This window comes from Pituophis catenifer, unplaced genomic scaffold (genome assembly GCF_029215685.1).
Source record: "Pituophis catenifer annectens isolate HBS135680 unplaced genomic scaffold, rPitCat1.0.hap2 SCAF_4, whole genome shotgun sequence".
Classification (NCBI taxonomy): Eukaryota; Metazoa; Chordata; class Lepidosauria; order Squamata; family Colubridae; genus Pituophis; species Pituophis catenifer.
This window is the reverse complement of record NW_027256884.1, coordinates 91,881,653-91,909,205: the sequence shown is the minus strand read 5'-3', so window position 1 is coordinate 91,909,205 and position 27,553 is coordinate 91,881,653. Positions and strand designations below refer to the sequence as shown.

The 27,553-nt window shown below is 36.7% G+C and overlaps 1 protein-coding gene across 3 annotated transcripts in view; it reads right to left on the bottom strand.

Annotated features, from left to right (window-relative positions):
- Positions 1-14,724: 14,724 nt before the first annotated feature.
- Positions 14,725-27,553, bottom strand: part of POU2F1 (POU class 2 homeobox 1) — a 129,122-nt gene continuing 116,293 nt past the window's right edge. For all 3 annotated transcript variants that reach the window (XM_070943722.1, XM_070943723.1, XM_070943721.1), the window contains exons 9-16: positions 24,752-24,925; positions 24,048-24,189; positions 23,263-23,408; positions 22,176-22,355; positions 21,646-21,751; positions 16,966-17,311; positions 16,492-16,580; positions 14,725-15,400 (exon numbers count right to left, since the gene is read on the bottom strand). In XM_070943722.1, the coding sequence (XP_070799823.1) occupies positions 15,090-15,400; positions 16,492-16,580; positions 16,966-17,311; positions 21,646-21,751; positions 22,176-22,355; positions 23,263-23,408; positions 24,048-24,189; positions 24,752-24,925 (1,494 nt within the window). In that variant the 3' untranslated portion in view covers positions 14,725-15,089. The remainder of the gene's footprint in view (positions 15,401-16,491; positions 16,581-16,965; positions 17,312-21,645; positions 21,752-22,175; positions 22,356-23,262; positions 23,409-24,047; positions 24,190-24,751; positions 24,926-27,553) is intronic.

Genomic DNA, 27,553 nt, shown 5'->3' with positions numbered 1-27,553 from the left:
AAACCAGGGAATTTGCATGGGAGATTCATCATCTCCAGCTGAGTGCCCGCCTACCTTTGGCACTTGTGGATATAATTTGAATGTGGAGATTGTATCTTGGACACCATGAGAAAATGGGTGCTGATAGGCTTTTCCCTTTACAGTATAGAGTAATGTATGTGAACTTCAAAATATGGACCATTTGAAGCAGCAGATACAAAAAAACACCACCAAACCTCTTCCTGCCATCTAGTGGTTGATCAGCTGCAATATATAGGATAACCAATAACTGGTACATGATATTCCTAACAAAATGGCAGCCCTAGACAACTTAGCAACAATGCTGGTGCTACCACATTTAGACTTCAAAAAACAGATCACTATATGGCAGGAAAGCTCAGAGAAAGCTAACCATTGGTCAAACCTAAAACATTCTACTGTAGCTGTAATGCTTCTTTCTCTCCTCTGTAGAATACTATGCATTACCTGTGCTTACCTTTTTTTCTGGGCAGGTGAGTGTATTTCTAAATAAAACACTGGTATGCAGTAGCTGGCCATTACTTCTATTTTTTAAAGTTTATAGAATGCATGTAGGCTTCAAGTAATTCTAGAAAATAAAGATGCTGCAGACTGATATTATGCAGCATGTCCGTGTTAAAAAATCAACATAATTTTTGAATGATTAAATAAGTAAAATGGAATAGGAAGTTTAGGGAACACGAAAGACGAGATCATTAAATCCCTCAGAACCACAGTGGGCCACCAGCTTTAAAACAGGAATGCTTGCACAGAAGTTACATCATGTCCAATATAGCTCCCAAATAAAGCAAAGTTTTTATTAAAGACACAGACCAGAATAACATTACAATAGTAAAATAAAACTGGGTTACACATCAATAAGAGAAATGAAAGTTTGAGTAAAATTAGGGACAATGAGGACTGGGAGTAAATACACTGCAAAGGTTCAAATTCCCTGGAGTATCTTCTTTGTGCTTACCTGCCTCATTTCCCCCCTAGGATTTGAGTCGATTGAATTCGTCTCTATATCACGTACAGAAAATACAACAAAACTTTAAAAAGATGCTTGGTAAAAGAGGCAATACATCCAGGAAAACCTAACTGAAAGTAAGCAAAGAACTCATACTTGAGAATACTACCCCGTAACCATACTCTGGACTGCTATGTATTCCACTCACTATTAGGTGGAACTGAGATGTTCAGTCAAAGAATTGGGAGTTGGCAGCTTGAATTCTGACCACAGCAGTTTTTATATTGTTATCCAATGTTAGGTGAGTATGTATATTATCAAGTTCAAAAGACTCAGAGATATGGCAAATTCTAAACTGTGAAACTGGACATGTTGATGACATTTCTAAAGTTCAAAAAGTTTGGAAATACTTTGTTAGTATCTCTTGGATAGGCTAGCAGTTGGTGTTTATTTTATCCATCTAATGCTACAGAAATTCTATACCAGACAGTCTAATGTATTTAATAACATTTAAAAAAGCACATATCACAAATACTTCTCTATAAGGAAATCAAATCAGATATGTTAATATTTGAAATAATCTTAAAAAAGAACTCAACTTGATGTCCAGTGTTTAAAAACCTAAAAGGCAACAATTTAAAAAAGTTAAAAGATAATATTAAATATTAGATTAGCTATTATGATTGCACAAATAGGAGTACATCTGAATTAATAAACAATACAAATTTTAATACTGCCTCTAAACTCTTTTTTTCTATTATGCACAACTGCATATATGGGTACAAAGATACAAAATGTATCTTCATCCTCTTACTTATTAGTAGCTTACTCTGCCTTGACATCTTTTGATAATGGATTAGCTGTTGTTACAGGCTAGGAAAGACAGGAGTTGTAGTCCAGTATATTTAGAGGGTATCAGGTTAAAAAAGGCTCCTTTGAATAAGGAAACCGAGTTTTGTATACATTCAGTTCAAAGTGGAAAATCATTGTAAAACATAACCAGTTACCAAATTATCAGGAATACTGTATATTATTTTAGACTATAATATAGACAAGAGAGAAGCCTACCAGTTTTTGCTTTTCACTGAGAAAACAAATGACAATTGGCAGAAAGTAAGGTCAGTTTAAGATAGTAGAAAATAGATGCTGGCATTTCATTTTGTCTCTAGTATTTTTTTTAAAAATCACAAACACGCACATGGATGTTAAAACACTTGGAAAAATGGTTTAATGAAGTTTACAACAGAAATGAACTGTACAGTTACAGTAAGTCTCATATATATAAAAATTACAGCAGACAAATGCATCTACACAAAACCTACCATTTTCATCCTGATTCACTGTAATCTACAGTTTCTCAATGCCCACAGCCGCCTGCAGGCAGCCAGTAGGGGAAAAACAGAAGATATCTTTAAAGAGACAGCATTCTTTTGATCTCCCTCAGGATACGGGTCTCTGACTGAGCATAAGCAAGAATGAATGTTGTAGGATATGTAAACCACTCTTTTATGTTGACATACATTCCAAATTAAATTGTACAAATGATCATGAAAAGAAGAATCAATGAAAAAAAAACCTGTTCATCAATGTAAATGAAGCTGTGCAATCCATAAAGATTACATACTAGGTTTTGCAAGAGAAAGGGTAATAAACATTTTTCTAATCAATGTTTCCATTGCCTTACCGCAGGGGTGGTCAAATGTGGCTCTTTTACAACCTGTGGACTTCAACTCCCAGAATTCCTGAGACAGTCAGGCTGCCTCAGGAATTCTGGGAGTTGAAGTCCAGAGGTTGTAAAAGAGCCACATTTGACCACTCCTGCCTTACGGCAACATAACTCTCTTATAATGAACAGAAAAAAGTTATGACATTGGAACCATGCATTACCCTTTAGTAAACAGCTTTACCTGGCTTCTTATCTCACCTTTGGATATGAATGGACGATGCCTTCTGAGTAGAGCAAAGGTTCAATTTCACCCATATAAGCATGCTGTCTCTTTAAAAAAAAAGAGCTCTCTGTTCAGAATGGCAATAAGAGAAAATGCAATCTAAATTGACAATTTGAGGGAAATTACAGATTATGTACATTTTTCCTCAATTATGAACACCTAGGCAGTGAAAACTATTGTGTTAATACGTACATAGACACACCCAAAACATACAAAAATACTATTATTTCAAACTACTAAGAATAAGACAATCAATTATCTCCATGCTATGACTTTTAAGAGCATTACACAGAAACAAACAAGAATTTAAACACATTTTTAATATCCCAGAAATATACCAAAATATACATCTAAGCTTTGGAATTACTGAGGTTAGACTAATGCAAGTGCTGGGTAATTGTACTTAATACACAAGTCTAAGGTTCTGCAGGAAAGAAATTATCTTTGGTATCTGCATCAGGCTAATATTATTAACATTTGGATTTTGCTTTGGGATAGAGCTTGTATGACCCTAGAACCAAACACCCCTACTCAACTGAGATTTAAAAGATTTGTGTAAAAAGTTCCTTCGTTGGCAACCCCCCTCCCCCAAAGTTTAAAAAGTCATAGGCATCTACCTAGCAAAAATGTTGAGAAATACAATGCATAGTTGCACAGTGGTGCTGCAAAAATAATGAACAAGTAAGAAAAAGGAAAAAAGCGGAAAATAAGAAAAAAAAATCAGATATTTCTCACAATAGGACAGCCTCTTCCAAGCAGCGGCAGGGGGGAAGCTCAGAAGTGCACCCTAGCATGTATTAATCAATTTATCACCCAGCTCACAAAGGGTTAAAAGGACCCATCAGAGCAGCCAATCATGCACCAAGGTCTTCAGCTTCACAACCAATATATAAAGCTCAGTCAAATTTCTCCAAGCTTTTCTCTATGCCCCTCGGATTTGTAATCTTGTAAGAGTACTTTGCATCCCAAACGGAGTGGGAGAAAAGTTACCTTGCTGACCCAAATCCACATTACCTTAGATCAAGCCATCCATTGCATCTTGGAGTGGAAGGCAAAAACCACTTTGGGGTTCATTTCTTCCACACCCAGAAAAGATGGCTTCCCGGATTTGATTGGTGCTGAAGATGCCCTTTGTCTTTGGTTTGTTTGTTTGTTTTGAGTTTATACAATCATTAGGAAATCTTTGGTTTTGGCTGGAATTTTTTAAAAGAACAAAACGAAACAAAGAAACCGCTCCCCTCAGCATATAGCAGGGCACCGTGACCTGGCAAAGCTTCCCTTTCTAAAGGGGTGGGTAAAAGTACATTCAAACTAAAATGGTAGAAAGAGTATGGATGCAGCTTCTGGTTAGCCCAAAGGGAAGAGGTGGCAAATGAACAAGATTGTCAAATAATAAAAGAACATGTTTTAGAAAAGGAGTGACACACGAAGTCAACAGGTTAAAAGGTAGAAAGTGATATGTATGCACACAATTTGGCCCTGGCTTGATCCTGGAAAACAAGAGCCCTGACATCTCGCCAGGAGGTGGCAGAAGGCAGCATACAGATTTCATGCACAGGCTGGGAAAGAGATGGGTATTCAAAGGCTACAAGATGACCCCCGGTAACCAAAACAAATAAAAGATTGCAATTTGCCCTCAGTTTGCAGTAGCTTTTAAGCAGCAACATTCAGAGGCTTTTGGGGATCTGTCCCCAGGTTACAGGTCACGGTTTGCTATAGGCCAGAGTTCAATGCTAATTAAAGGAAGGGTGGCAGACTTGGCATCTCTGTAGGGTTTGGAGAAAGTTAAAGCAAGTTACTCGGTTACGAGTTAGAAATGAGGTATACGACAGCTCCTGTACCTGTGGCGGATAAAGATCCGACACCTATTCATACCTAGCCTTAGATACTATTACAGAAAAAGGAAATGGAACACCAACATGGTAGGATCAAGGAGTGAAAATGTCTAATGATGCTCTGAAAGATTCTTGTACCCGATCTTTTGCCTTGTGGATTTTAGAGAAAAGTGCAAGTCTTCTCCAATGAGTTTTAAGTAAGTAGAGTTATCTATGCACTGCCATATCAATATCTATGGTATTTTCTCCTTGCAGTTTAGAGAAACTGAATCTTACGCGTTAAAATCATAATAAGAATTATATAGGGCAAACAATGGCTCCCTGCCCCCACAATAATGCCCTTTACAAAACTACTGAAAAAGTAGCTTTGCTTGATGTATATCTTAATTAAATGCAGACTTATACATTACAACATATATCAAATAACTTATAGTATTCTTATCACCAGCACCATCAGTGCTGAAAACGTTCTGGTATATCAAATAAAGTTAGAAATTATTTGGAAAACTTATTTTAATGGGTTTTACCCACTGAAAAAGCAATATTATTTTTGGTGTGTCAGAAGAAGATTGTGACAATAAACATTGGAGGAAGAGTTCACAACAGACTTTAAGTCAATATTTTGGCTTCAGCAAACAAAGATAAGAAATAAGGCAGAAGAGAATCATTGCAGTTCTCTCCATTAAGAATTTTTCTTTCAAGATCCCACCTACCAACTGTTTCATTTCCTTCCTCTCATTTTCAATATCTTTTGTTCCAAGTGCTCTTATCTTTGAGAGTATTTTCCTATTTTCTACCTATAAATCTAACTAGTTTAGGAAAATCACACAATATTAATACCACTTTACATAAAGTCAGAACACCAAATCTATTATTAAAGCTTTCAGTGAGGTTATGCATTCTAGCTGATTTACAAAGTAAGAAATGGACAACCCATATATAATTACACAACTGCTTTCTTTATACGAGCGTACGTCGAACTTGATTATTGCAGTTAATCAAGCCACAGCACGTCATGTGAGAATATTGAAAGCTCTTCTGGTGAGTAAAAAAGAAACAACAGTTATCTCCAACATTTCCATTATGTAAAGAAAAAGACATCACCTAGTACATCTGAACTGTGCCAAAAGATAATGCATTTTTTAAATATTTCAGGTTTCCCTGTTTCCAAAAAAATAGCTTATGACCTTGGGCTTTGTTTTAATCAGTTCTTCATTCCAATATGTCCTCAATGAAATCAGCCAAATTAAGCTCATTTGTACAGGAAGAAAAACTACTATAAACTATATCCTCAAAGAAAAAAGGTATCAATATTAACTTCTAAGACCACCTTTTTAAAAAAATTCTAACACACTCCAAATACAGAAAAGTTGGCAAAGATTACCAGTGCCTTTAAGCATAAAAGCCATTGGAAATTCTCTCCTCCAGTCAATCTAAGTCTTTCATTCCCAAATAATATGCCAGCCCACAAATACACATGCACACTAACATTATTTTAAAGAATATGTTAGAATAAGGATTGAATAGACAAATTTAAAGAATTCAGTCTTCAAACCAAAATATGCATTATTTGCAAAAAATGACTTAGCCTCTCAGCAAAATTAAAACAAGAATAATGATCTATTCAGTAAGAAATCCTTTCTCCCAAGGACTATCTTACAAGATCATCTTTCCCCCATGTACACTATGTTTAAGTGTTCAGAGAAGATTAGTGTTTAGTTTGGTTTATCTTCTGCAATTTTTGGTCTAGACAAGGTTAACATTGTTACTTTAAAATTATTTTACAAGTATTTATTATTAAACACTACAATCAATGAGTGGGAAAAAGCAACCACTTTACCATAACTTTCTGATTTAATTTAGATGGAAATCTTCCATTCCCATCCCCAAGTTAAACATCTTGGCTTAAAAATAACCCTAGTGCAACTACACAGGTTGAAATGGGTTGCTAATTTGCTGTGTGTACAAATAACACAATATAGCAACTCAAATTGGTAACCTGCATGCTGTCGTTTGAAATATTGAATATTATTGATAAAATCAAAGAATCCCAGATTTAGGAGTAAGCGTCTGTTTCCTTTGGCAAGATAAAATTAAAAAAAGAGAGAGATGGAAGTTGTAAGCAACATTTGACTTCTAGTAGGAGTGTACTTGCTATTCAAGTGTAAAACTTTGTTAAAACTTCCAATTTTGAGTCAGTTACTGGCTGGTTTGAATATTTTGCAAGTATTCAACCCTGAAACAACTGTTTGAACTCAAAGCCCTGTTTCAATTCTGAAGAATTTCCAAAACATTTGGGCAACAGTTTTGTACTCAGAACAGCGTCATTAAGTCTCACATTTGAAACAATTTGAAATGTTTTTTCCACCCCTACTTTCTACCATAGTCAACATACTTTGCTTCTTCCCAACGCCATCCCTGTAAAACACAGAATTCCAAATACATATACACTGGGTTTCCAGAAGCTTAACTAAACTCTACTACTACAGTTACCTCCACTATTTATAAAGATGCTCTCTCCTGATTTTTCAGTCTGCTTACAATACTAACAAAGCTATGCTGAGGTATCTTTTTAAAGGTGCCAAACCAGCTGCTACCAAAGGCATTGTTTCTACAATTCTGTAACATTGCCTGCTTTGAAAACAAGAGATGAGAAGGGACAGAGTGATCTTCCGAATTATTTCAGTCAAGATGTCTCCATTTTACTCTCCTGGTGAGAAAATATATAGTAAACATTCAGTTCAACAACACAGGTTTGAACAGAAGTCAGAATGTGCCAGGAGATGTCTACAAATACAGCAACATTAAACATCGTAAATAATTTTCCTTCTCAATAATAAAGCTACATTAGTTCCAGTGTGAATCAAAGATCATCGTAATTTGCCTTAAAAGCAAATCTCTGTGCATGCAGTAGAAATGCAGGTTGTGTTCCCAGAGCAAAGGTAAATGTTCGCTGCATATTTACGCTATAGTTTCCTAAAATGGGATATAGTATTTCATAAAGGAAAAATCTAAATGTGTGAAATAGCTTCATATTCTTAAATAAGGGAATAAAAGTCTGGCATGTGCTATTGATAATTAACCAGAATTAAAAAATGAGCTTCCTATTTATAAATTGTTATTTGGACAGGGAGTGGGGGATTAATCAAAGATGATTTCATTTCAGATTTTCATTAACAGTTGATTTAGATGTCTTTCTATATCATGAAAATAGAAATTTGTTTAGTACTGCATGGTGTATGTTTAAAATAGTCTAGTAGAAATATGGAATAGAATGAAAAATTCATTTTCCATTTAGATCCAAAAGGACTTCATGAATTTGAAAGCAATAGCAAAAAATAAGCGGACAATAAAAAAAAACCCTACTTAAAATGTTAAAATCCAATAATAATCCATAATAAAGTAAGAATAATTCAGGACAATGAATTGGCACTAATTACAGTTGTGTTTCTTCTCTTCTTGCCATTAACAAAGGAAATCAAATCCAACTTAAATACTCAGGGATATGATTTAACTTTTCCCACCTAATCATCTGAAATGCTGACAAGTTAAATTTGGCCCCAATGCTGCACAGAACAAGAATTATGCAGTTGAATTTTTAAAATAATGTATTGCTTTAAGAATACTAGAATGTAACTTTGCATAATTGGCCAATGAATCCTAAGGTCACAGACAACTCTTATCAACAGATTTTTCGTCTGGTAGTGTTTACGCTATGATCACTTTTTCCTATATACATTTATGAAGTTTTAAATCCTTGTAGGATTTATATGTTAAAGAGCACAGATAGGGATACACAGATTAGGTATAAACATTTCAAACCTTTGAGATAAAACGGGGGAAAGAGTCAGGTCAAGGATATTCTTTCATGGCATTTTTTTGGTCCATCAATAGTATGAGAATCATACTGAGAATTGGAATTTAATGCTAACATTATTATTTTAAGTAAATGTAACTGAAAAAAATATGCTTGCTAGCATGGTTTATTATTCATTTTATGTAACAAAATAGAAAGTCATGTATTTACTTTTGCACCACCAATATAGTTGGGTAGCTCTAAAAGCAAGATGGCCAGATCAAATCCCTTCAGTTTGCCAAATGATTACTAGATCAGAAATGGATTTTACATATTTATTATGCAAAGTCTCTCAAGTGTTTGAAATTACAAGGGGAACTGCATTATTTTCATGTGAAACCATTGATTAATTTGGGGAGGGGGGAGGGTTTCCTAAAGCAAGACCTCAAGAATATTTTTCAGAGCTCACCATTTGCAAGCTTCATTTTGTATGGAAAAAATGGTTCTAGAAATATATGCTTTGCTTACTACTTTATTCCCTGTAACATTTCATTTGACTCAAATCCCATATTTTAGTGGTCCTGTTCCACTCCCCTTGCCCCCCAAATGCCAAACAGAGTTTCAGAGCCTGCCCACTGCTGGCTGCACACTCACATTTGCTTCCTGGCAAAACTTTCCAGTCTATAATTTTGGCTTGGATTGAAAAATTAGAGCATATTGGCAATATGTTTTTCTCTCAAATATATGTTTAATTATACCTTGCTGTCAGAATTAAACATAAAAAAATATTGCCAATCAAAGTGATAGTGAATTAAATACAGGCTATATCTTTTAACAAAAAGCCAGTTTACATTGTTCTAGATTCTTGTTTGTTGTAAATATCAAACAGGACAGACACAAAAAATAAAGAGCCCAGATAAAAATGACTATCTGAATAAACTTTCCACACATCATATATAAGTGAAAAGAAAAGTTAAGGAGAATAAGGCAACGATGGATTTTAAGCCTGGTTTCTAGCATTGGAAATTCTGCAATTCCTCTGCTCTTCCTTATATCTTCAAATGACATATACCATCTTTGGCTGAATTATCTAGTATATAGATAAAATTTACATTTACTGTAATGCAATTTAATGCATTCTATCAAGTCAGGGCACAACATTATTTCCTCTGGCAACTGAAAGTGAAAAAGTGGATCCAACCTTTGGGATTACATTGTTTCTCAACAGCAAAAACTGCTGTATTCCCTCACTGGCCATCTGAATTCTCATTCACTACATTAAAATTCTCAAAAGCATTGTATCCTCCACAAAGTATGCCTACATCCTTGGGCCAACATGTAATGTTTCTAAGGGATTGGGTCTGATCTCTGTTGATAGAAGTAAGATGTAACCTGGGATTGCATTTTCCTCTAAAGGAATTCTTCCTATCCATCTTGCCTTTTTATATTGCCACATCATGTTACTAAAGTTAACCTGAATGTGGACCACACTCTTAATGGTTGTTTAGATACTGGGAGTATTAATTGATCACTGTATTATTTCCAATTTCTATAGACATCAAATAAAACCACTGAACATATAAACCTGTATATGGAATATACAGAAATGGCAAAAAGGTCCTGTACTTTTAGAGAGAGTTCACCCATCGCAGTGCTGTCACATCTGAGATATATAATCCATATTTTATATATAGTCAGTCTACAGATCCTAGGTATCAGTATTCAAGAAAAATCTCTATGTCTCGAAAACAAACTGAATAATAATAGGCTCTCATTCCCTGTGTTACTTGAAAGGGACCTCTTGGCTTGACTTCTGGTGCTTTGAAGCATTAAGCTACAAATGGCCAGAGAATCAATATTATGTATTGCCAGATGTTTACAATAAAACCAATGAAATATGGACTAGTAATAACTTAGCTAAAATGACGCTTTTGGAGATCTAGCTCTTCAATTTGAACAATGTAATTCAGTGTGGGTTGAGCTATTGCAGGTGGCCTAGAAGACATTCTTGAACCAACAAGATATCTGGACAGTCTATTGGCATGTATGTAATAGTTATGTCTCAATAAAGTTGCTATATATATATATATATATATATATCTAGATAGATAGATTTATACATTTCCAAAGAAAAGGGAAAAAAGGGAAAGGTCTACATTTAATAGTCTTACATAAAGTTCAAGCCCTGAACAAAAAGGAGCCATAATACGTCAGAAAAGCATGAATGTTATGCTCTTCAAAAGTAAACTGTTAAAAAAAATATTCATATGATGCTTGTCGCATATATGAACACTGTTCATGAAATCCATAATGTATAAACTGGTAGCACATGATCAAAATGAAAAATGGAAAGTCAATTTTGAAATTCTAAACTTCATGGGTTTAATATTTTCAACACCTGTTATACGTTTGTTACTTTATAAGGTGGAAGAACTTACTGCAGAAAGTATTTACAATGACCTTAAATACTCACAAGTTAGATCAACCTGACTGTATCTTAAAATATTTGTCAAGAGATTTGTTTTTTCAAGATGTCATTCTTTTTACACCTTTAACATTCTGGCATTTTGGCTTCATTAAGTATAATCAAAAGTTTCCTCCTGATTTGAAAGGAACATAAATTGTTCAATTTTCAGAAATTATTTGCAGCTGCAAAGACTGGACAAACTAGGATAGAAAGCTACCTGTTCCACAATGAATCACCAATCATTTTTTATGGCAATCATCCCTAATCTGAAACTCGCCAGATGCACTGGATTGAAATTCCCATCATCCCCAGTGTTATTTTTGTATTGAGGCAAAGGGAAAGGTGATTCAATTATGATACCAGATAAAAGAAGATTGATGTAAAATAAGGTAATAAGGTCCCAGAATAATATTGCAAATTTTGGCTTATAAAATTGTGTCTCACTGAATGTGATGACTAGGACAACAAAATAACTTAGCTATGAAATGGGAACAGTATCATTGTAACATATTTTGGAACACTGAGAGATTGGAACACAATTAACTTAAGTAATTAACTCAAGTAATTAACTCAAGTGATAGGATTAATATGTGATCGTCTCTAGTTATTAGAGGATACATATACAGTGCACATATTTTTGAGTGCATAAACTGCATTTGTAGTGACTATCAGAAAGTTGTCCCAACTACTAGAATATGTATGTGTTTTCTGGCCCTCCAAATTGTTTATTCCTACAGATTCTCCAATTGTACACATCTGATTTCTGCTGAAGTTTTAAATCAATTGTAACTATTACAATATTTGTAATATTGTAAAGCTGATTATTTTAGACTGCGCAATAATGTTTATATGTTAATTTATGGAGCATACATATTACTGAGTAGAACTAAGTAGGTGGCAAAATAATAAATAGTGATAACCATTAAAACTCCAGTATTTTTGTATTATTGGAAATTTTGTAGCAATCTCCTGATAATTCATCAAATACATAACTGAACCACTTTAATCAAATATAAAACTTACAATTCAACCAAACAATTGCTGGTTTGTCTGTTTCTGAATTTCCAGTTTCTCTGATATAAGTTATAACACCTTTTAAGAGTGTGGCTATTTGTACGACACAGGGAAGAGTGGAAAGGTCTGAAAAATGTTTATAAATAAGTTGATACAATGCATGTTGGATTCATGCATTATATGAGCAAATTAAAATAATTTTAAATGTTTTATAGCAATCATCTGAGCTAATTAGAATTCTGAGTATCTCTATATTATACCTTCACACCTAACAAAAAACAGTGAACCTAATCAACTACAGGCAGACAAACCAAATTAATTTCCCTGAATTTCTTTGAAATGTTTATGATTATAAAATGGGTATTTTTTGTTTTTTGGTTTGAAGCCTATGGGTGAGCAAACACAATCAAAAGTCACCATTACCTCCTTTGCTTTTATAATTATTTGTGTGTTTGTGCATGTATAAAAAAGCAAAATCTTTTTTCAATGGACAAAATGAACATTTACTGGACTGATATTTCCTTTGGTAGAAATTAGTCAATATAATGGCCTATTGGCCAGCATCTTGAATATTGTCCTGCCTTCTTACCTACTTTGACTGCAGCATGCTGTTGCTATAAGTCAATTCAACTTTTGACCCAAAATATTATAATTGTATTCTGAGACTAGAATTATGGAGATCGCATATCCCAGGATTTAGACTGATCCAAACTACTAAGGAGAATGCAGAATCAGCTAAATTAGTAAGCATTTGCCATTGTCATTCTATTTACCCACCCCAAACCATGGAAATTAGAAAATAATCAAGTTAAGACTTTGCCCTAAGGATATACAAAAAGATCAACCTCTCCCCACCAAAAGATTAAAACAAGCAGCAATTTTTACATAAAATAATAAACAAATGAAAAGAAATTGTCAGTAGCATCTATCACCTCTCTGCATCTGAACTGCACTTATACAAACTAGTCCATTAGTACAGCAGCTTGCTAGAAATTGACTTTGGTTCAAGCTTAGTTTTAAAAAAATAAAACATCAAAAAAAAAATAAACACACATTAAAGACGGTGGACGGACATTTGCTCATTTCCCTGCTTAACAGTTCACAAGGTTTTTTTTCAGTTTTAGGAAATAATTTCTTAAATTTCAATAGCTTGTGAATCAGGAAGTTGAAGATTCAGAGATGAACAGAGAGCAGGCAGCATGATAGCAGGTGGAGAGGAGACAGATTTGCGTCAGTTGATAGTTAATACAGGCTTGCAAACTGGAGTCACCAACCAGAGATGGCACTACAAATGAACTTTCTTTCTGTTATTAGCTGATGAGAGACAATATTTTTTTGTGGGGGGCAAGTAATGGATTGCAGCTTTGTGAACTTAGGAACTTCCTTATCCCTCTTCCCCATATTCCAAATAGTAATAGAAAGGAACATTGAACAGTTCTGATATTTTCCAATTTGTCTCAAGGAGATAGGAATGTGCCAGCTATGCGGTAGTGATCCCAACTTTTTTTCATCTGAGAAAATATGAGTTCAGGTCAATATAAGATTTTCTGTCTCCTTTCCTCCATCTCTCTCTCTCATCCATTGTCAGCAGTTGTTTGCACATACTACTTGATGCTTGAGAACAGTTTTACTCTTTAGTAGAGATGTTTACTGCCATAAATGATTTAGCAGCAAAAACCAGAAACAGCATGAAACATTGCAAAATACATGCAACATGCCAGTGCTCATCGTATTCCACAGCAAGTTGGCCTGTTTTCCAATCATCCCTTACCACTATTTCCCACAGCAGCAAGCAATGGTAAAAACACTACAGATTGTTTACAATGGAACAAGTTTACAAGGCTGCTTGTTATGGCTGTGTTGGCGTAAATGGTACTTCCTGTTCATGTGACCCAGTTTACTTCTGGAACAGAAATGTTTTAAATTCAAAATAATTTTAATACAATCATAAAAGCAAGAGACTCCAGGAAAAAAAAATCTAAAAATGAGCCAATGCAGGCCTTTTTTGAAATCCTATGCCAAACAGCTGGTAGGAAGATTTAGTGGATGTATATGAGTTATCAGCAATATAGGCAGTCTCCTGAGAAAGTAAATAACAGAAGTATTTCCAAAGTTGTAAAGTGGCAATTTCCATGCAATTAGGAAATAAGAGAATCATCACCACAATAGCTGAAACAGACTCTGCAGGCCAAATCCTTTCCCCCTTGGATCAACAAGAGCCAAATACGTGCAAATGAGGGCTAGATTTGGCCAAATATGATGAACAAACCGCTGTCTAAACAAAACTCCCACCTTACATGTGTAGACTATCTTTGCACATGACCCTCAGTATGTTTATTTTAACTGCCAACACTTCTGAGAGAATCTCATAAAACACTCCACCAAGGAAATTATAAAGAATATTTGTGATTCACATGCTTCCCTCTCTTCTGCCTTCCCTCTGAGTGGCATGGGAGCTCACTAAAACTGTTCCAGGAGCAAAGAGAAATGTGTCCAAACTTTCTTCTTCTCTTTATATAAAAAATAATAATAATCATAAAGAGATTCACAAGTAATACAGGCCTGCCTAAACTGTACCAGTTAAGAAAGGAACCCCCAACACGATTGATAAGATTATAAACATCTTGTATGACATTATGGCCTGTACAACAGACCAATAAAAGATAATTAAAAAAAGATATTCAGATCAAAAAGAAAAGAAAAAAGAAAACCCATTCCTATGTTTGAGTTGATAACCCACCTTAACTTGTCACTGAGACTGCTGGAAATGATAAGTAGTCCTTTTTTTTTTTTTTACATTTTTGGTTAGAAAGTTCTCCAATCAATGAAGCAATCCTGAAAAGACAGTGTTTCTTATAAAATTAGGCAATTATTTGTCCCAGTTTTAAATCCTTCTTTTTCTTGCTGTTTTTTTTCCTGTTTCTAGTATTTTTCCTTCTCTCCCTTGTCCCCAGTAAGCCGGCATGAGGAAGCCAAACATAATTTGCAGTTCAGAAGCCCAGCTGCCAGCCAATCTCACTGCAGCATGAAACAGGCTAGGGTTAGCACAGCTGAGCCCAACTCACTGTGCCTTGGAGGCCGTAGTGGTGGTGGAAGCAGCCCCACTGGCTGAAGCCACTGTGAAGAGAGAGTTCTGGATAGATTCCGCTGAGGTGGAGGTGGCATGAAGGCTGGCAACTGGTCCAGAGGCCCCTGCGGAAGCTGCAGCAGCAGAGACCAAACTAACTGGGTTGCTGGTGAGCAGTGAAAGATTCTGAGGGTTCAAGAACAGTGGGGCAGTTACGATGTTGGGTGTACCTCCAGCATTGGCAAATACCAAGTTCCCAGTTGCATCCAGCGATGTTATTGGAAGAGAGCCACCAGATGCAAGAGCTAAAAAGAGAAATAATAAATATCAGCATTAATGCAGCCACCTCCCCAAAATACAACAGGCAAACAAAAGAAAAAAAAAAGAAAAGAAAAGAATAGAACTTCCTTTTAAGGTCTCTTTAATGATTTGCATTGCAAATTCATTTTCCACTTAAGGAAATTTACAATTTTTGCCACATAGGAAATGCAAATTTGAAAAATGAAGGTTCATTAGATTCATTATGAAAGATCATGAAAATCACAAAATTATATTTCTAAAAACTGGGGATGACTTCCAAAATTGAGGCAAAGAATCCTTAAACTCTAATCAAGTAGCTGGGAGATGAGAAACCCTTTTTGATATCTTGCCACAGTGTGGGTATTTTGACTTGCCAATTCTGCCTAATTGACCACATAATGAGATCTGAATTGCCTATTCAATCATCTTTAATCACTGCGCTCATATCCTCAGAAATCTTTGATCTGTAGCTTCAGAATCAAATAAACTTAGATATACTTCTAAATATGTACCAAATTCAAATGGAAGGGGGATTTTAAGTGACTGTTTATTTCACAAGTGAGAGCCAGTTTGGTGTAGCAGTTAAGGTGGTAGTGTAGAAACCACAAGAATGTGATTCCAGGCATCTCTTAGGCATGAAAACTGGTTGGGTGATCTTGGACCAATCACTCACACTCAGCCCAACCTACCGCACAGGACTGTTGTAAGGAAATTAAGAGGCAGGACAATTAGGTATCTTTGCCACTTTTACAATATTTCCAACATTTTGGGGAAATTTTGTATATAAGTATTTTGGTTTTACCACTGATCCTAACAAGCTCTCTGAGTTCAAAGCAAGTTACAAGGTAGTTAAGATGTGCTATGTAATTTAATATGTGAACATGTATATCAGAGGCTTGCTTGTTGCCTTCCATCCTAAAATGGACTGAAATAGACATTTTTATTCATGTATGTTTCTTTAGAAATAAACCCGTTAAATTATTTCAACTAGCCTTTTCCATTTTAATTATACATAATATCTACAGCTTTCAAAACTGAAACAGAAAAAAAAGAGTATAGAAACAGGGACAGAAAGTATAGTGTAGTAGTAACTAACCTTGAATAGTTGCCAATGTACTGTTGCTCATCAGAGCTGGGCTGAGAGCACCACCTAGTGTCCCAGGATTGAGACTAAGTAAGGCACCTCTGCAAAGCAAAACAACCAAACAAGCAAAAAAAACAGGTGAGTTGTTAATTTAAAGGCAAAATGTATCTTTTTCTAGAATTTTAACTATAAGAACTGAAATAGATCTATTAAATAAACTATTTAATTTTGATTATACAATAACATACTATAACATTGTAAATATTTGAGGAAGAAAGTGATAGAAATATGTACAACGATCCAATAAATATTTTTAAACTAGGAAAAATGTCAAATGTTATACTGTTGTATTTTCATTAACAGAGAATTAACAAGATATGTAGATTTTTAATCACCATATATCTAGATAAAGGTACTGAAATGTGATGACCCCTAGGTTCTCTCACTTAAATTGATACTTTAAAAATAAGTTTTAAAGATACTCACCCAGCTGCAAATTGGGAAGATGCCATCAAGCCTGGATTCAATCCTGCTGCAGCTGCCATAGCAGCTAGACTTGCATTTGCAGGCAACTGTGCAGCTCCTTGTAGTGCAGCTGCTGCTGCAGTTTGCAAACCAGAAGCAGTTACCATCACCTGGCTGGTCCCAAGTGCCGAGGTCAGGGGGGTGGAGGTTGTCTGTGTTGTGGTTGTCTCACTGGCACTGGATGCCTCAGATGTGGAAGCGGAGGCAGAAGGAGAAGGACTTAGGGAGGGTGATGTCACTGCCGAGGAAGCTGGAGGTGCAGTAGAAATTACGGTTGCGGTATTGTTGGGTATGGTTTCTGTGGTGCCTAAAATGATACAATATTTGAAGTACCTGGATGAGACATTGCTAAATGGAGCCAATGTTACTCTGGTAGAACAACAGGGTAAGAATCTGAATTTAAATAGTGGCTAACTCAGGGCAGATACAAGTCTCCTTGCTTAACAATTGTCCTGTTGTTAGATAGTTAGATAGGAATAGCTGACCGAAGGAATAGTTTTTTAGTTTTTTTTTTTAGTTTTTATTGAATTTCTATACCGCCCTACTCCCGAAGGACTCAGGGCGGTGCACAGCCATGAAATAAAACACATAGATATACAAAATTTAAAATCGAATAAAATGAATTAAATAAATTTGGCTGAATTAATACCCATAATTTAAAATACCCATATTTTAAAATACAGTAAAAATTTAAAATTTACACTTAAAAGGGAGAAGATTTAGGCGAGGCCAGCTTGATGAAATAAAAGTGTCTTCAGCTCGCGGCGGAAGGTGCGCAGATCCGGAATCCTCCGTATCTCTGGGGGAAGCTCATTCCAGATCGTCGGTGCCCCCACAGAGAAGGCTCTCCCCCTAGGGGCCGATAGCCGACATTGTTTGGCCGACGGCACCTGGAGGAGCCCCTCTCTGTGGGAGCGTACTGGTCGGTGGGAGGCTATTGATGGTAGTAGGCGGTCCCGTAAGTAACCAGGTCCTAAGCCATGGAGCGCTTTAAAGGTGGTAACCAGAACCTTGAAGCGCACCCAGAAGACCACCGGGAGCCAGTGCAGCTCGCGCAGGAGAGGTGTTACATGGGAGCTCCACGTTGCTCCCATAACCACCCGCGCGGCCGCACTCTGCGCCAGTTGGAGCCTCCGGGTGCACCTCAAGGGGAGCCCCATGTAGAGAGCGTTACAATAGTCCAGACGAGAGGTGACGAGGGCATGAGTGACTGTGCGTAACGAGTCCCGATCTAGAAAGGGACGCAACTGGCGAATCAGGCGAACCTGATGAAAAATCCTCCCGGTCACGGCCGTCAAGTGCTCTTCTAAAGACAGCCGTGAATCCAGGAGGACGCCCAAGTTACGAACCCTTTCCGTGGGGGCCAATGATTCGCCCCCAATAGCCAGCGATGGCGCCAGCTGACTATATCAGGACGTCGGAAACCACAGCCACTCGGTCTTGGATGGGTTGAGCCTGAGCTCGTTTCTCCCCATCCAGATCCGTACGGCCTCCAGGCACTGGGACATCACTTCAAGGGCATCGTTGGGGTGGTCCGGGGTGGAGATGTACAGCTGAGTGTCGTCAGCGTACAGATGGTACTTCACCCCGAAACCACGGATGATCTCGCCCAGCGGCTTTAAATAAATGTTGAACAAAAGGGGCGAGAGAACCGATCCCTGCGGCACCCCGCATATAAGGGGCCTCGGGGTCGATCTCTTCCCCCCTGTCAACACAGACTGCGACCGGTCAGAGAGAAAGGAGGAGAACCACCGTAAAACGGTGCCTCCCACCCCCAACCCTTCCAGCCGGTGCAGCATGATACCATGGTCGATGGTATCAAAAGCCACTGAGAGGTCTAACAGGACCAGGACAGAGGAACAACCCCTGTCCCGAGCCCTCCAGAGATCATCAACCAATGCGACCAATGCCGTTTCCGTGCTGTACCCAGGCCTGAAGCCCGACTGGAACGGATCTAGATACGACGCTTCATCCAGGTACTGGGGAAGCTGTCGCGCAACCACACTCTCAACAACCTTCGCAACGAAGCAAAGGTTGGAGACTGGACGATAATTAGCCAATAGTGCCGGGTCCAGGGAAAGCTTCTTGAGGAGGGTGGTTTATCTGGACAGCTGGTTTATCTGGCCTCTGGAAGGCTAAGACAGGTCTACACAACAGCACTCATGTGACCACAAATTTGCCAAATTTCAATCCCATCCAGATTTTGGACGCTTTTTGTAAATTACCATATTTGAAGTACGTTGGTTCAAAAATTGTTGCCCTAGGATGCACTGTTTCTGCCAGTTAAAGATTACACAAGAATTCTAGCAGTATATAGATTTTATGACAAAAGATATTAACACAAAAAGGAAGCTTAAGAAGGATAGAAGTTCTTATAAAAGAAGACACTTAAAAGTAAAAACAATGGAACAAAGGAAGTCCCTATGGATGCATTAAAGGTTAGTAAAAATCAAGGAAGAATATATGTAAGTTATCCAGATAAAGTATCTGGGAAGCTTTATTTGAGTTACATTAACAAAGATTATTTAAATACAACAAAAAATATTTATTCAGACACATTCAAATATGGCAAAAGGTTAACAGCTAACCAACTAACCCAAAATAAACCCAATAACTCAACTCCTGTTTTTGCTTAGTCTTCTCTGAGAAGAGGATATGCTTTCCCTCAAGACGGTTGTGATCAGCTGGTTGAAAAAAAATATTTTATTTCAAGTTTGATGGAAGCAGGGGAAATATATTATTGACCATGCAAAACATCCACTTCTCTGAGTTCAAATAAATTACATCTTAAGGTTTTAAGAAATGCATTGTAGATTTGCAAAGCCTCTGGCCATTATCTTGGAAAACTGCTGGAGAATGGGTGAAGTACCAGAGGATTACTGAGGGCTGGACATTTAATCATACAATATCTACAGTGGGGCAAAAATGTATTTAGTCAGCCACCAATTGTGCAAGTTCTCCCACTTAAAAAGATGAGAGAGGCCTGTAATTGACATCATAGGTAGACCTCAACTATGAGAGACAAAATGAGAAAACAAATCCAGACAATCACATTGTCTGATTTGGAAAGAATTTATTTGCAAATTATGGTGGAAAATAAGTATTTGGTCAATATCAAAAGTTTATCTCAATACTTTGTTATATATCCTTTGTTGGCAATGACAGAGGTCAAACGTTTTCTTTAAGTCTTCACAATGTTGGCACACACTGTTGCTGGTATGTTGGCCCATTCCTCCATGCAGATCTCCTCTAGAGCAGTGATGTTTTGGGGCTGTCGCCGGGCAACACAGACTTTCAACTCCCTCCAAAGGTTTTCTATGGGGTTGAGATCTGGAGACTGGCTAGGCCACTCCAGGACCTTGAAATGCTTCATATGAAGCCACTCCTTCATTGCCCGGGCGGTGTGTTTGGGATCATTGTCATGCTGAAAGACCCAGCCATGTTTCATCTTCAATGCCCTTGCTGATGGAAGGACGTTTGCACTCAAAATCTCATGATACATGGCCCCATTCATTCTTTCCTGTACACGGATCAGTCATCCTGGTCCCTTTGCAGAGAAACAGCCCCAAAGCATGATGTTGCCACCCCCATGCTTCACAGTAGGTATGGTGTTCTTTGGATGCAACTCAGCATTCTCTCTCCTCCAAACACGACGAGTTGTGTTTCTACCAAACAGTTCTACTTTGGTTTCATCTGACCATATGACATTCTCCCAATCCTCTTCTGGATCATCCAAATGCTCTCTAGCAAACTTCAGACGGGCCTGGACATGTACTGGCTTAAGCAGGGGGACACGTCTGGCACTGCAGGATCTGAGTCCCTGGCGGCGTAGTGTGTTACTGATGGTAGCCTTTGTTACGTTGGTCCCAGCTCTCTGCAGGTCATTCACTAGGTCCTCCTGTGTGGTTCTGGACCGTTCTTGTGATCATTTTGACCCCACGGGGTGAGATCTTGCATGGAGCCCCAGATCAAGGGAGATTATAAGTGGTCTTGTATGTCTTCCATTTTCTAATTATTGTTCCCACAGTTGATTTCTTCAACACCAAGCTGCTTGCCTATTGCAGATTCAGTCTTCCCAGCCTGGTGCAGGTCTACAATTTTGTTTCTGGTGTCCTTCAATAGCTCTTTGGTCTTCACCATAGTGGAGTTTGGAGTGTGACTGTTTGAGGTTGTGGACAGGTGTCTTTTATACTGATAACAAGTTCAAACAGGTGCCATTAATACAGGTAATGAGTGGAGGACAGAGGAGCCTCTTAAAGAAGAAGTTACAGGTCTGTGAGAGCCAGAAATCTTGTTTGTTTGTAGGTGACCAAATAGTTATTTTCCACCATAATTTGCAAATAAATTCTTTCCAAATCAGACAATGTGATTGTCTGGATTTGTTTTCTCATTTTGTCTCTCATAGTTGAGGTCTACCTATGATGACAATTACAGGCCTCTCTCATCTTTTTAAGTGGGAGAACTTGCACAATTGGTGGCTGACTAAATACTTTTTTGCCCACTGTATATGTATACACACACATACATGTATACATACATCTTTGTAAAGTACTCTGACAGGATAAAGTATATAGATATGATGATAATTTTATCTTTAAGAGCAAGCTTTTATACGCAGTTACAGTCTAAATGGCCTCTTACCTGAGACTGCCAAACTAGTTACAGTTGCGCTGGTTAAAGGGAGTCCAGGGTTGACAGTCAAAGCGGTAGCTGCACTGCTTGTCACAAGACTTGGTGTAGTTGCCACCTACAGATCAAAAGAAAATAGCTGAAATCTTAAAAAAAGGATGTCACCAATGAATAAAGGAGTCAAGTGAAAACTTCTATATAGCTTTAGATGTTCACCGTAACAAGCTGTCTTTTACTATCTTTAGAAAATCATTAATCTTTTGATGTGTGTGGAAGAATGAACGTAAATATATTAACATACTACAAAGAGAGAGTTAAATACAGTATTCAGAGTCGCATGCTTTAGGTGCATAACTATTTTTTTTTCAACTACAAAATAGAAATAAGAACTGAACTGTGTACATTAATGTCCACTTATCATAAGTATCAGATTTTGAGATCCTTAAGAGCAAAAATATCAACATCATCCTCTTGCTAATTGTAGCAAGAATTGTTACATTATCTCCCAATCTAACACAATTCAAATGGTTTTGAATTTTTACCAATGAAGTTGGACAAGGGAACATTGCTTTGATGGGTGAGTTGCTGGTTCCACCACTACTAGGTGGGTTAATTCTTTTTTCCTTCTGGCGCCGATTACAGAACCAAACACGGATCACCTCTTTTTCCATTTTCAGCTGGTCAGCTATCATGGTTATCTCTTCCGAGGTAGGCTTTTGGTTCTGAAAGATAAAACCATTTACAGTAGACTATTTTATGTTGTATGATATAGTTTGGAACTATATTTCTTTCTATATTAAAAGAAAAGTACAACAAAAGAAGTAAGTACCACCGATATGCTAGATACAAATTATATCTTAATTACAGAATAAAACAAATATTTATATCCCTATAAAGTATTTAGAATTGGCTTCATATTTAACTGCTAGAATACTTGATATGACTCTCACTGGAAACTACATATCTAAAAGAGTAGCAGACTAAATTGTGAACATGCCTCAGTGTAAAAAATAACTTTTTATTTGGGGAAAAAAGTCTGATATGGAATTGAATTTAACTTGATCTTAATTTTGCTTATGGAAAAGTACTGCATCTTAAGTTTGGGATTCTTTTAACAAAAGGTTTTAAATGATTAAATCTTGCCTGAATTGTTGCAGTAAGAATAGATATTCTTCAATTAGATGTTTTTACCAATAGTTCATTCTGTTTAATTATTCTTATTATACTGTCTGCCTTTGTTAGTTACTGAATATTATTTTAATAATGGTTTTGAAATACTATACTGATATAATAATTATCTTTGTATCCAGTGCTAATCTAATGTTACCTTGAAAACTCTTATTCAATTTTAAACTGTTTGTAAATCTCTTTCCTATTTTTTGCTCTTTTCTTTTTTCTTTTATGCTCTTTCTCTCTATAATAATTTCTTTAATTATTTATTAACATTAAAATATAAAAAATGCAAATGATATCTCAATGCTAAGATACACTTGTTTGTGTGTGACCTATTTTCTAGACAAGTCCTAAAACAGTGCATGTATGAAAATTTGCACACCATTTTATCAATTAAAAATAAAAATGATTGCAATAAAATCTTATATCCCAGAATAATACAGTGCAAGTACTGACCTCCAGGAAACTCTTCTCTAAGGCCACACGTATGTTGGTCTCTATGCTGGTGCGTTTCTTCCTCCTACGGTTCAAGCCCTCAATCCCCAGCCCTGGAGAATTCAGGGCACTTGGGCTGGAAAGAGCTGAATCAGATGAGAGGTTTTCTGCAAAAAGGTAAAGTTAATTATGGTAATTAGTTGTAATGGAAGCAGGAAGTTAGTTTAAAGGAAGTTAATTTCATCCATTGTGCTTGTGTAAAAACATACATACATTCCAAAATTCTATTGTTTGGGACCTGAAGCTCATATGTATAAATCCAATCCACCAAAACAAGCAGCTCACCCACTTGCAAAAAGAAAGGAGACTCAGAATTTGAATGAAATGAACTTCCCACAACTAGATATACTATCTTATTTATTAAATGTATGACTTACACTGTGGTAAACGGCATATATCCTTATTTAGAATGAAAGTTTGATGTCCATCACTCAGTATTTTTGCCCAAATATTCTTTAACACTTGTCTTAGGAATATTAAATTGTATGCCATGCTTATGAGGTTATTTTTAACAGAAAACTATTATAAATAAGGCACAGATACAGAAAAGTTTCAAGCTTTAGCCCATGCTGTACAATATTTATTTTGAAAAATCTGTCAAGTTTTACTAATAAATCCTATTTCATAATTTTTTTTGAATAATGTATTAAATCATCTACAGATATATTCCCACAAATTAACAGGAAACATTTCTGAATTCTACAAATCGGCTGTGAAATTAGAAGAAAATCTAGACAACTATTTACCTGCATCATTGAGCCACTTTTCCAGAAGTGGTTTTAACTTGCACATGTTCTTAAAGCTGAGGTTCAAGGCTTCAAAGCGAGAAATAGTAGTTTGACTGAAATCATTTCCATACAGTTTACCCATAGCGAGCCCAACATCACCCTACAAGGATGAAAAGACAGTAATTTGTTGAGGATATCAGATGTAAGAAGATTTCTACTTAACATGTGAGAGATGGTTTTCCACTTTCAATAATCTATTATTGTAGAATGTCTGAGATACTTATTGCACACATTACAATATGTTCATTTTACAACTGCAATAGAAATGGTCATGTCTTAAAAACTTGCCACAGATGAGTTAATCCAACCAAAGAGATTTTCTATGGGAAGTTATGAAGATGTTTTTATAATATAGCTCCTTATCTATGGATGCAATGCTCCATAATATTAAGTCTCAGCTCTTTCTAAACCAGAAGTTCTTTGTTAGCACATTATCTTTAGGAGTTAAAAGTCTTCTTTTTTCTTTTTTTATGCTTCAAAAGTCCCTTATGAAATTGGGTGCAAAATATCCACTAAGTACTTATTTAAATATATCAGTATGAATTAAATAATATTGCAAAAATTTAGAAATAAGAAACCACTTCTAATTGGGAAAAGTGATTAAGCACCTCAGATCTGAATACCATTGACCAAATCCCTTCTACATGGAAATGCGATCCTACCTGAGTGAATCCAAGTTTGATCCGTCTTTGTTTAAAAGTCTTGGCAAATTGCTCAAGCTCCTCAAGATCACTGGGCTCTTCCAAGCTGGGTGTATCAATTCGCTTTGGTGTTGTCTGGCTCTGTGGAAGTGACTGAATAGGGGTTGCTGCTATTGTGCGTGTTGGGGTTGCTGGCTGCTGAGAAATATGAGAAAGTAGAGTAATATGGAAAGTGCAGTAATAATGTACTACAAGAATGATATTATAATTGTCCTGTTTTCAATCCAAGTGCACTTGCACTCAATAATTGATGTCACTGTGCCAGAGGTTCTCAATCTTTGGTGGTATACAGCACCCTAGCTTTCTCAGTAAATTTTTCATGGTTCCCTTAGAGCAAAAGAAATACTGAACAATTATTTTCACTAAGTACAGGTAGTACTTAGTCCTCGACTTACGACAGTTCACTTAGTGACCGTCTGAAGTTACAATGTCACTAAAAAGTGACTTATGGCCATTTTTCACATTTTATGAGCGTTGCAGCATTCCCATGGCCATGTGATTTACATTGAGATGCTTGATAACTGGTTCATAGTTATGACAGTTGCAGTATCCCGAGGTCATGTGATCACCTTTTGCAACCTTCTGACAAGCAAAGTCAATGGGGAATCCAGATTCACTTAACAAATGTGGCAAGTAAAGTTGTAAAATGGGGTAAACCTTACTTAACAAATTTCTCACTTAGCAACGTAAATTTTGAGCTCAATTGTGGCTGTAAGTTGAGGACTACCTGTATGTATGTATGTATGTGTCTACACACATACATATATAATTTGAATAATCGTAAATGCTCCTTTGGCATAAAGTGCCTGTTACACACATACACACACATGTGTGTATGTGTAAAAGGCACTTTATTTATGCCAAAGGAGCATTTACGATTATTCAAATTAGGTTAAAATTTAAAATATCCCATGGTGCTCCTGTGAGTTTGCTGTTGTGACTTAGGTGACATGACAAAGTTTGGGAACTGCAGCACTGTGCAATGTGAATGAGCTAAGGAATGTTATGCATTCATTGCATTTCTATCTAACCACAGTCTAATAATTCTTGGAAACTCCGAGATTCAGAATAAATTAAACATCCATGTTACATTTTAAATTACGGTTCAGTCACTAAATGATAAAATTTACACATATAACAATTGACACTATTTAATAAAACTATAAAAGATGGCATAATATATGAAATATCTAGAATACTCTCTAAAATAGCTCAATCTTCCTGAAAGCAATCATAGTGGAAGTCAATATAATCTCCACCAGAAAATTATTCCAAAACAATGGTATTGTTATTGAAAAGCAGTGCCTCCTAGCTCTGATTTAGTTTGTCTCTTGGAAGCATGGAAGTAAGGAGATTTTCTCTGAATAGAATAGAATAGAATTTTTTATTGGCCAAGTGTGATTGGACACACAAGGAATTTGTCTTGTCTTGCTCTCAATGTACATAAAAGAAAGGATACGTTCATCAAGAATCATAAGGTACAACACTTAATGATAGTCATAGGGTACAAATAAGCAATCAGGAAACAATCAGTATCTATATAAATTGTAAGGATACAAGCAACAAAGTTACAATCATACAGTCATAAGTGGATGGAGATGGGTGATGGGAATGATGACAAGATTAATAGTAGTGCAGACTTAGTAAATAGTTTGACAGTGTTGAGGGAATTATTTGTTTAGCAGAGTGATGGCGTTCGGGAAAAAACTGTTCTTGTGTCTAGTTGTTCTGGTGTGCAATGCTCGAGAGCGTTGTTTTGAGGGTAGGACTTGAAACAGTTTATATCTAGGATATGAGGGATCTGTAAGTATTTTCACAGCCCTCTTTTTGACTTGTGCAGTATACAGGTCCTCAATGGAAGGCAGGTTAGTAGCAATTGTTTTTTCTGTCTGTGTCTGTCTTGCTGGGTTGCAGAACCAAACCAGACAGATATAGAGGTGCAGATGACAGATTCAATAATTCCTCTGTAGAACTGTATCAGCAGCTCCTTGGGCAGTTTGAGCTTTCTGAGTTGGCGCAGAAAGAACATTCTTTGTTGTGCTTTTTTGATGACGTTTTGGATGTTAGCTGTCCATTTTAGATCGTGCGATATGGTAGAACCTAGAAATTTGAAGGTCTCTACTGTTGATACTGTGTTGTCTAGTATCGTAAGAGGTAGAAGTATGGAAAGATTTCTCCTAAAGTCTACCACCATTTCTACGGTTTTGAGTGTGTTCAGTTCCAGATTGTTCCGGTCGCACCACGAGGCTAGTTGTTCAACCTCCCGTATGTATGTGGATTCATCATTGCCTCGAATGAGACCAATCACTGTTGTGTCATCTGCAAACTTCAGTAGTTTAACAGATGGATCATTAGAGATGAAGTCATTGGTATACACAGAGAAGTGGGGAGAGCACACAGCCTTGGAGGGGCCCTGTGCTAATTGTACAGGTATCTGATGTAATTATGCTTAGCTTCACCTGTTGCTTCCTGTTTGTTAGGAAGCTTATGATCCACTTACAAGTGTGTTCAGGTACCTCTAGCTGATTTAGCTTAGTTAGAAGAGTGTCTGGAATGATGGTATTGAATGCTGAACTAAAGAGGACCCTTGCGTAGCTATTTGAATGACTGAGTAGATTAGAAAAGGTCAGGTAGGAGTCGGTAGTCCTACAATTGTAAAAGGTGCCAAACCACAGAGGGCATTGTAGGCTAAAAACAGCATTTAAAATTTTAGTTATAGCAGTTTGACTTATATACCTCTTCACAGTGATTTTACAGCCCTCT